Source organism: Mesoplodon mirus, assembly GCF_964341445.2.
Source record: "Mesoplodon mirus genome assembly, chromosome: 8".
Taxonomy (NCBI): Eukaryota; Metazoa; Chordata; class Mammalia; order Artiodactyla; family Ziphiidae; genus Mesoplodon; species Mesoplodon mirus.
Genome location: NC_138984.1, coordinates 19752984 through 19763750, shown reverse-complemented (window position 1 = coordinate 19763750; position 10767 = coordinate 19752984). Strand labels below are relative to the sequence as shown.

Here is a 10767-nt window from a genome sequence, read left to right as displayed (position 1 = left end):
TATGCCTGAATAATATTCCATTGTATATATATATACACCACGTTTTGTTTATCCATTCATCAGTTGATGAACAGATGGGTGTTCCACTTTTTGGCTATTCTGAATAATGATGCTATGAACATCTGTGTATAAGTTTTTTATGTGGACAGATGTTTTCAATTCTCTTGGGTGTATACCCCGGAATGGAATTGCTAAGTCATATAGTAACTCCACATTTAACGTTTTGAGGAACTAACAGACTACTTCCTAAAGCAGTTGTGAGTTTTCTTAATGCCACTGGCGGTGGCTCAAGTGCAGAATTCATTTTGGCTTTTAAAAATTAGAACTCACGGCTTCCCTGGTGGCGCAGTGGTTAAGAATCCGCCTGCCAATGCAGGGGACACGAGTTCGAGCCCTGGTCCAGGAAGATCCCACATGCCGCGGAGCAACTAAGCCCGTGCGCCACAGCTACTGAGCTTGTGCTCTAGAGCCCGCAAGCCACAACTACTGAGGCCAAGTGCCACAACCACTGAAGCCCGCGTGCCTAGAGCCTGTGCTCCACAAGAGAAGACACTGCAATGAGAAGCCCTCACACCACAACGAAGAGTAGCCCCTGCTCGCCCAAACTAGAGAAAGCCTGCACGCAGCAACGAGGACCCGACACAGCCAAAACTAAAAATAAATAAAATAAATAAATTAAAAAAAATTAGAACTCAATTTCTTAAAATGCAAAATTTAAAACATAAGCATTTTTAAAACTTTTAAGTTCAACTTAGCCATATCATTCTAATCATAAATCTATCTAATGTTATTACTAACTTTTAAGGAGGCTTTAATTAATAATTGGTTCTCTTTACAAAATTAAAACTGCCATAAATATGTTTATGCCATATTTATTCATTCTATATATTCTACTTCCTTTTTAAAAGCAGTTGATTGGGTTTTCTTTGGTTTTTTTTGGCCTCGCCACGTGGCATGCGGAATCTTAGTTCCTCGACCAGGGATCAAGGCCTTGCCCCCTGCAGTGGAAGCGCAGAGTCTTAACCACTGGACTGCTCAGTGGCAATTGCAATTGCCGAAAGCAATTGATTGGGAAAAATAAGTAAAAATAATTCTCTAAAAAAATTTTTTAAGAAATTGACAAACCAGCTTCCCAAGTACTTTTAATGCAATCTAATAAACGTAAACATATAAATATAGTAAAATTTAAGGTTTTTTAAAAAATGTTTTGGTTCTAATTACAATCCCAGTAAGAACTGAACTTCAAAGTACACTTGTGGGGCTTCCCTGGTGGCGCAGGGGTTGAGAGTCCGCCTGCCGAGAGTCCAACACGGGTTCGTGCCCCGGTCCGGGAAGATCCCACATGCCGCGGAGCGGCTGGGCCCGTGAGCCATGGCCGCTGAGCCTGTGCGTCCGGAGCCTGTGCTCCGCAACGGGAGAAGCCACAGCAGTGAGAGGCCCGCGTACCGCCAAATAAATAAATAAATAAATAATCAAACCCAGTTAAAAAAAAAAAAAGTACACTTGTAAGGTCATTCTAATGATCCATGTCATCCCCCCCTGCCTCCTAAGAATGTCAAATGCTCCCTCTGCTGGACAATACCTCAGGCTTGGGCTGAGCCGCAGAAGCCACAGTTCCTACCAATTCTTCCAGGGTCTGGGTGTTTACTGAAATGGGTTGATGGCCCTTTAAGAGGCGGTAGCTAGCTCCCAGTTGCCATAGAGACAGCTGGATACAAACTGGGTAGCAGGAGGCAGCATGTCTTCCAAAGTTCAATCCAAAGGTAAGAAGATGGCTGAGGAATTTGGGGTGGGGACCTGGAAAGGGGTGGGGCATCTTCTCCCTCATCATCCACCCTGGGGTGGCCTTGGAGGATCCTGCTCTTGGGACCCCTGCCCCACCCCTGTCCTTCTTCCCAGGATCCACCATCTGCCGTCTCAACCTCTCCTCCCTCCATAGGCTCCAAAGCCAAGGACCACCAGCCCTCAGCCCAAGAGAGTCTGCCACCCCCAGAGGCCAATGCTGAAGCCATCCACTTCCTCAACTCCCTCCGTGAGTCTGGGCAGTGGGGGGGAGGGGGTGGGCAAAAGTACGGACGGGAGGGAGGAGAGAAAGCCCAGACCTGGCCACCCCCTCTCTCAGCCTTGATTCTCCTGGGACTCACAAAGGGTGTGAGGCCCATTAGTTGATATTCTTCAAGGGAAGACCCCAGGGACACGGTGTGGGTAGGGACTGGTGGGGATTGGGGCGGGGGAGTCTTCACCTGCTGACTGCTGTAGAGGCCAATGGAGGGGAGGCAGGGGCCACCTGGGGGACGTGGGATGAGGAGGGAGCGGGTGGAGACTGTGGGCGCACTGGTGGCCGGGGGTCCGAGAGTTGAGACCTAAGAGCTGGGGCTTTAACTGTCCCCACGGGACCCTCACCCACCCAGGGCAAGAGGAGCTGCTGATGTTATTCTTCTCGGAGACTCTGGTCATGGTCTCGGACACAGGGGAGCCTCAGGGAGAGCTGACCATTGAGGTGCAGAGAGGGAAATACAAAGACCAGTTTGGTGTCACGGCGTACGTCCCATTTGTGCATGCCTTTAGCCGTGGCTTCATGGACAAAATCCTCTGCGGAAACTCCGTTCTGGGTAGAGTTCCTGCTGCCTGACACGCTCTACCCCCACCCTTCCTCCATTGCCCTCCCCCTCCCACCCCCCAACTCCCAGGACCTTCACTCAGGACCAACGCTTTGATCTCACCTTGGTACTAGAATGAGGCAAAGAGAGTGCGCGGGACGTGGGGGTGACAGGGAAGTTAATCACAGCCTTAGTTCTTCCCTCGGGCCACCCGACACCTGAGTCCTCCAGCCCGGGCCACCGGCTCCCTTCCGGCAAACTCCAGCCTTGTCTCCTATGACAGCAATGTTCACCTCCTTCCCCCAGGCTATCTCTCGTGGAAACTGGAGGTTGTGGAACAACATAATCAGGAGTTCATCGAGGTACCTCCCGGGGCCCCAGCCTTGACCACATATGGAAGGTTTTCTATCCAAATTTCCCCTCAGTTTTCGCATTTATGAAGGAGAATGGACAAGGCGACCTCTGGGGGATCTCGCTCGTATACGATCCCGCGAGTCCCTGATTCTCCCCTCCATGCTCTGGCCCTTAGTTCCACGTCCTCCCCATGGAACGGAAGATGAGTTTGCTGAAGCAGGATGATCAGCTGGCCGTGACCAGAATCATCAAGGAGGGTGAGGTAAGGATGAGAGCCAGGTGGGAGCCATACTCTACATGCTCTTTGGAACCAGGAACAGGGGACAGATGGTGTCAGGCCAGGAGCCTGGACTAGGGACCATATGGACTGGACCATATGCTCAACACCTGGCTTGCCCAACCTCCCTCCACTTCCCGGCTCAAGGTCCCTGACCCAGATTTGTCCTGAACAGGAAGTGAAGACCGAAGCGACTTTCTTCCCCTGTCACTCCATTGCGGGCTTCGTCTCCCAGGCTGCCAACCTGGTGTTGCTGAGGGTGATGGCCTGGCGGCAGACAGTGCCCAGCAACGCCCGTTTCCTGGCCTTGGACACCGAGGGCAAACTCTGCTATTCCACTTACGTGAGGGGTTTCCCTGGGTGGGGGACTTGGTCTGGGGCGAACTAGAAGGGGCAAGGAGAATGCTGAGTTGGGAGAAAAGACAGCTCTGTGGAGTGGAAGAGGGAGTGGAGTGGGGATAAACCCGGGGCGTGGGGCTGAGATTTCCAAGAGCAGGAGAAAGCAAGACTGCATTTGTTAGAGGGAAGACCAAGTGTGAGGCAAGTGGCGTGAGCGAGAAGGACCAAAAGGTGGGAGCAGTGGAAGAAAGCAACGCTTTTTGCACAAAAGTCAGTCCAGGAAAAATAAACATCGTAGGGGCGCACGGGCTTCTCATTGCAGTGGCTTCTCTTGTTGCGGAGCACAGGCTCTAGGTGTGTGAGCTTCAGTAGTTGTGGCACGCAGGCTCAGTAGTTGTGGCTCGCAGGCTCTAGAGCATAGGCTCAGTAGTCGTGGCAGACGGGCTTAGTTGCTCTGCGGCATGTGGGATCTTCCTGGACCAGGGCTCGAACCCATGTCCCCTGCATTGGCAGGCAGATTCTTAACCACTGTGCCACCAGGGAAGTCCCCAGGGATTTAAATTTCAATTACAATGGGCAGCTTGCACGGGCCTGAGGCAGCCATAAATCTCAGTCTAGTCCCTCCTCAGCGTCCCACTACCCCCTCCCCACAAATAGCCCAGGCTCCGCCCTCGCCCACACTCACACCTAGTTGATCATCCCTATTACAGAATCTGCCAACTAGAAGCACTTGGTCATGAAGCTGGCATGGGGACAGGTTGGGGCAGGAGCAGGGTGGAGCTGGCTCTCTATGAGAAAACGCCAACTTAACCTGGGGGTGCATCTCAAATCTTGGGGCGCCTAAGGGTCTGGACAGCCAAGGGCTGCTTATCACTGGTGAACAAGCAGTGAAGCTATAATCTGGAGAGAAGGGCCATGGTGAGATGTGCGGGGAGACCCCGGCGGGAATCCACCTCACCTCCCTCCCTTCATTTTGGTTGCTGCCAGCAAGGCCTGGGCTCCCAGACGATCCAGGTGGGCCATCAGCAGGTGGAAGTGTTCATTGTGGAGCAGACTGTACACTCGGAACAGGGCATCCCCGTGTCCTGCCAGTTTTACCTGCTCTCTGATGGGTGAGCTACTGACGGTGGGGCGAAAGGGGCAGTATTGAGCACAAGCATGGGAGCTCAACCTCCTGGGCCGGGTCGGGGCAAAGGGAGAGTCCTGTTTCTGGGGACACCACCAGGAAGACTTGCTGTTGAGATCTGAGTGCGCCTGCTTTATCCACTCATTCACCCTTTTTCATATATTCACTCATTCTCCTGATCTTCACAATGCCTCCCAAACCTCACCAAAGAGCCCTGAGTGGCTGAGGAAGTCAAGGTCAACTCCACAGGGCCTAAGGCATAGCTAAAGCAGCTGCCACAGGTGTGGGTGTAATATTGAAAAACACCCAAGTTTGAACAGCTCAGCACCTGATAAAATCAGCAGGCTGGGAGAAGCATCCCAGCACACTGCCAAGCTGTCACCAGCAAAGTGCAGGCACCAAATTCTGAGAAAATTCGGGAGGGGGAGAAGTATTTGTTTCTTGAAATTTCCAAAGAGGTATTGACAGAATCACTATACTAGAAAAAAAAAAGTAATCAGAACGTTGTGGACTTTCCTTATTTCATAATTTAACTTGTTGTTTCTATTTTGAGTATCACATAGCAGGAGGCCCGTGATTCTTTTTATTTTAAAAAAATTTTTTGGCCACGCCCCATGGCTTGTAGAATTTTAGTTCCCTGACCAGGATTGAACCCGCGTTCTTGGCAGTGAAAGCTCGGAGTCCTAACCACTGGACTGCCAGGGAATTCCCTCGTGATTCTTTTAGTGCTCACACCTCTAAAGGTCTTGCACACGTGCACACATCTCCAGGGTAGGAAGAGTCCCCAGTTTGAAAAGCAGGGGCCATTATCTGGGGATCTAGAAATGAACAGGACCCTGGAACTCAAAGACAAGTGGAGGAGGGGAGGAGGGGGACAACAGTAAAGGGAGGCCCCCAGAACACCCTTCAAAGGAGTGGGCTGGTCTAGGAAGACTCACACCTTCTTCTGTGTTGCACTCCAGGCACCTGGCCAAGAGGATCCAGGTGGGCTCCCCGGGGTGCTGCATGATCACCAAGGTGCCCATCTTGAGGGAAAAGGGTGAGTGAAGCCCCTGGCTGGTGGGAGAGTGAAGGCGAGGTGAGGAAACCTGGAGCCTTCCAGGGTGCATGGGTGGATTGAGTGTGCCATGGCCCCGGGTCAGAGCCCAAGATGAGATGGAGAAGTTTTGCTCTCCAGCCCCTGTCCCCAAGGCAATTCAGGGATGATCATTTTGCTGGGAACCCCTTCCAGCAACTTCGCCCATATGGCCAGAACCCTGGGGTTTTACCTGAGCCTGCCCAGAACTGGTGTTCTTGGGCATCCCTCTGTATCTGAGGAAGGTTCTGGGGTCGGAATAGGCACGCAGCCTTCCTCCCACCCGCCCCCACCCCCAGATGATATTGAGCCTCACCCAGTGTTTGAGAAGAAACCCCTGGTGTGGGAGGAGGACATGGAGCTCTACTCAAGGTTCGTGGACCGGAAGGTGAGGAGGGGCTGCAGCCAGCCTGAGGTCCCCATCCCCCCATCCTCCTGCCCTGAGCGTACACTCCACCCTTACTGATCACTTTTTCTGCCCGGTTGAAATGCATCACCCCTAGGGGCTAGGGGACTCCAGCGTCCCTAAGCCCTCCGTGGGGCGAAGGGGAGGGGAGCTCCTGGGGAGGGGAGCTCCTGGGGCGCGGAGGTCCCGGGTCCGGCTCAGGCTCGGACCCTTCCAGGAGGAGCTCCGTCTCAGCCACAACAGCTATCTGCGGCAGCACCCCGAGGCCCAGGCGCTCATCTCCGACTTCCTGCTCTTCCTACTGCTACGCCAGCCGGCCGATGTGGTCACCTTCGCCGCCGAGTACTTCGGCCGCTTTGCGATGCGACGCCCGCCCACTCCCGCCTTGCGCTCCTCCAACGGGCCCTGCCCCTTCCACGAGCTGGAGCCGGAGGGCCTCGAGGGCGAGGAGGGCTAGACGGGCAGCAAGGCGGTCCCCCCAGGGCCCAGCTGGCCGGGGCGAGGCAGGAAGACAAGGCGTCCGGGCTGGGGCGGCACGCGGGCGGGTGGCACCCGGGAGGCGCGCTTTCCTGCCTGCGGTTTTTATGGGAGTAAACGGGGCCCTCCCGAGGCTCGGCTGTGAGCCGGATCCTTCTCTGACCAGCGTCTCGTGTCTCGGGCTGAGCATAGGAACCGTGAACAGGGTTTATCGAGCGATTTTCAGCCTTTCTTCCTAGCTGTTATTATGATCAATATCACTATTTTACAGATAAAAAAATAGAGGTACAAAAAGATTGAGTAACAGAGTAAACACGTGGGAAGTAGGATTCAAACCTGGACGTTGGATTCCAAAAACCCACACGTTTAGTCAAGAGGTTAGCCGCGATGGAGGGGCGGGGCTTTGGGCGCACAGAATCATTATAGATTCCACCTAGCATAACTGCCCCCTCCCACCAAAGAAAAAAAAACCCGTCGATGTGTTCACCACTGGCCTTGCTCATCACCCCCGAAGCTTTCCAAACCCTCTCCCTACCCCTTCGCCAGCTCTCACACTCCACCTCCTTCCTCCCAGTTCCCACTATACGCAGGAACCCCCAAACTGCGTGGAGGGTCCCCAGTTAGCAATAGGATGGACGGCAGTCATCACCTCCTTTAGGTTCCTTGCTTAATGGCAGTTCTGGCCAGTGGCTTCTTCTGCCCAATACTGGCCGCAGCTCAGTAACAAATAGGAGGCACCCTCCCCTGAGGCAGATGGTAATGGGCCTGCAGGCTCCATCCTTCCATCTATTCATTCCTCCCACCAGCTAAGAGATGAGGGCCTCCAGAGGAGCTTTGCACTCTAGCGGACAATATGGGCCAGTATCTACAAGACTGTAATGATGGAAATGTTCTCTATCTGCAATGTCCAATATGATAGCCACTAGTCACATGTGGCCACTGAGCACTAGAAATGTGATTCATGTGACTGAGGAACTGAAGTTCTACTTTAATTTTTTTGGCTGCACAGCATGGCATGTGGGATCTTAGTTCCCTGACCAGGGATTGAACTCTCACCCCCTGCAGTGGAAGGCAGAGTCTTAACCACTGGACCACTGGGGACTTCCCTACTTTAATTTTAATTAATTTCAATTTAAATAGCCACATGTGGCTAGTGGCTACCAGACTGGACAGCAACAGCTCTAGAGGATGAGGTCTTTTCATTCAATCAGGCAATCAGCTCAACAAATATTGGGCCCCTTCCGTGTGCCAGGATTGTTCTGAGCCCTGGGAGATCAGGAGGGACAAGACCAAGTTCCTAGCCTCATGGCACTTGCAGATAGCATGGAGAGACAGACGATAAACACAAAAGATAATTTCTTATGTGAAATTTCAGACATTTATGAAAACAAGGCCAAGTCATGGATAGAAAGGGACTCAAGGTTGGAGAGTTGAGGGTGGAGACTTCAGGGAGGGCCTCTCTGACATCTCAGTTGAGTTGGGATGTGAATGATAAGGAATCAGACCTGTGAAGAGCTGTGGGAAAAGCATTTAAGGCAGAAGGAACAGCAAGTGCAAAGGCTCTGAGCGTGACATGTTGGGGACAGAAGGCCAGTGAGGCTGATGCACAGTGGCGGAGTGGGGGAGGAGGGAGAAGCTGGTGATGAAAGTGCTCAGTCACCTCGAGGTAGGGAGGGCTGGGTCTTGAAGGGCCTCCTAGGCTCTGTCAAGTTCTCCTCATCCGTGGAGAACTGAAACCAAGGTTGACTCAGCCCAGTGCACCCAGAATGTTCCCCTAGAGATCCTGAGAGCTCCTTCCAGTTCCTGATACTCTGCCGCAGTGGGGAAGAGGGGAGGGCAGTAACATCCAACCCACAGACATCCTTCCTCTGCTGAGCGCTCTTTTTTTTTTCTTTTAATAAATTTATTTATTTATTTTTGGCTGCCTTGGGTCTTCGTTGCTGCGCGCGGGCTTTCTCTAGTTGCAGCAAGTGGGAGCTACTCTTCCTTGTGGTGCGCAGGCTTCTCATTGTGGTGGCTTCTCTTGTTTCAGAGCACGGACTCTAGGCACATGGGCTTCAGTAGTTGTGGCGTGTGGGCTCAGTAGTTGTGGTGCACGGTCTTAGTTGCTCCGTGGCATGTGGGATCTTCCTGGACCAGGGCTCAAACCCATGTCCCCAGCATTAGCAGGCGGATTCTTAACCACTGAGCCACCAGGGAAGCTCCTGCTGAGCGCTCTTGCATCAGGTGAGTTGAGAAGGAGTCTGCCACTTCCCTGCCTGCTCTGTGACATCCATTTCAGGACCAGTTTGTTTTTAGATCGTATCATTTGTCCCCAGAACTCCTATGACCCCCCTCTTCTTGCTCCATAGTCCTAAGCTATATATGTCTCTAACCAGAGAAAAAACAAAGATTGAGCACTCGTGACATGCCAGGCACTGGACTAGGGTGTGGGGATGCTGTGGGAGTATCAGGACCAAGCCCCACCTGCATGACACGCAGTCCATTCAGAAGGAAAGAGACATCAGCCAAGGCTCCCATGGATGAATGTGTAAGTGTAGACCATGTAAAGTGCTACCTGCAATATTAGAGCGTTTAATGCGACTTGACCTAGTGTTGAGAACCCAGGGAGGCAAAGGGAAGGGAATAGTAATAATAAGAGCAAGCCCTATACAGCACTTACTATTCTAATCCCTCTACACATAAGTCATGTGATTCTCACAATACCCCTATGAGGTGGGTTCTATTATTATACCCATTTTACAGATGAAGGAAAGGTTAAGGTCAAGGCCACGCAACTGGTTAGTGGCAGAACCAGGATTTAGACCCAGGGAGCCTGGCTCAAGGCCGTATGTGAATCCACTCTGATAAATAGATCAGAGGTGGCTCTCTGGAGACAGATCCCAGAACAGAGAAGAGTCATCTTCCTGCTTTAGATCCGTCCAGAGTAGCATTGACTGTACACTGTCTTTCCCCTTCCCCAGGTACCCAGACACTGCCCCATTCCCTACTACTTTGTCACTGACTGCAGCTTCAGTGCTTTGAATTACCGGGGGTAGACAGGGAAGGCATTGTGCTACGGGAGCATACAATCTAGCCCTGGAGAAATCAAGGAAGGCTTCCTGGAAGAGGTCACACCATAACTGAATCCTGAATGACGAGAGGCTGTTTGCCAGGCAGAGGTGTTTGAGGAGGAAGCAACATATGCCAAGGCATGGAGATGAGAGGGAGGGAGCATGGAATGTCTGAGCTATTGCAAGGGGTTCGGGACAAGATGGTCTTGTCCTGACAAGAACGCAACTAAAATGTTGCCCTCTGTCTGGGAGCCTAAGAGGCCCTGGAAGTGGGTTAGGCAAATACTTGAATGCCTGCCTGTTTCTGAGCTTTTTCTTCCCACCAGAAGCCATAATACAAGCAAATAAACTAAGAGCAATGCCATAGATCAATGGAGCCCAAAAAAAGAGTCTTACATTTTGACATTTGACAACAAAATTAAAAAACAGGGCTGATAATGCCCTTGGAAGGTGCAGATTTGACCTTCTGAATCTCTGTCGTGCTTCTCCCTTCTTTTGGTTAAATCTGCTGTTTCCCCAACACCAGCATTCCCACTAAAACTCATTCTTGGGGACTTCCCTGGTGGCGCAGTGGTTAAGAATCCGCCTGCCAAAAGAAAAAAAAAAAAGAATCCGCCTGCCAATGCAGGGGACACGGGTTTGAGCCCTGATCAAGGGAGATTCCACATGCCGCGGAGCAACTAAGCCTGTGCGCGACAGCTACTGAGTCTGTGCTCTAGAGCCCGTGAGCCACAACTACTGAGCCCGCATACCACAACTACTGAAGCCCGCGCACCTAGAGCCTGTGCTCCGCAACAAGAGAAACCACAGCAATGAGAAGCCTGCGCACCACAACCAAGATAGCCCCCGCTAGACACAACTGGAGAAAGCCCGTGCACAGCAACGAAGACCTAACACAGCCATAAATAAATAAAATAAATAAATTTTTTAAAAAACCCATTCTTGTTTAGTTTGATCGTTTCCCCATTTTGTTTTATGATATATTGCATCAGAATAGTCCTTTGTTATTTTTTTAAATAAATTTATTTATTTTACTTATTTATTTTTGGCTGCATTGAAT

The 10767-nt window shown here is 51.6% G+C and overlaps 1 protein-coding gene across 1 annotated transcript; it reads left to right on the top strand.

The window, feature by feature from the left end:
* Positions 1-1738: 1738 nt before the first annotated feature.
* Positions 1739-8915, top strand: CATIP (ciliogenesis associated TTC17 interacting protein; the record flags this gene model as incomplete). Its single annotated transcript, XM_082630448.1, is given in 11 exon segments — positions 1739-1798; positions 1800-1892; positions 1894-2032; positions 2412-2612; positions 2907-2962; positions 3130-3216; positions 3407-3574; positions 4558-4682; positions 5659-5735; positions 6071-6159; positions 6395-8915. Coding segments are annotated over 11 exon segments (1335 nt in total). The 3' UTR covers positions 6635-8915.
* Positions 8916-10767: the final 1852 nt, after the last annotated feature.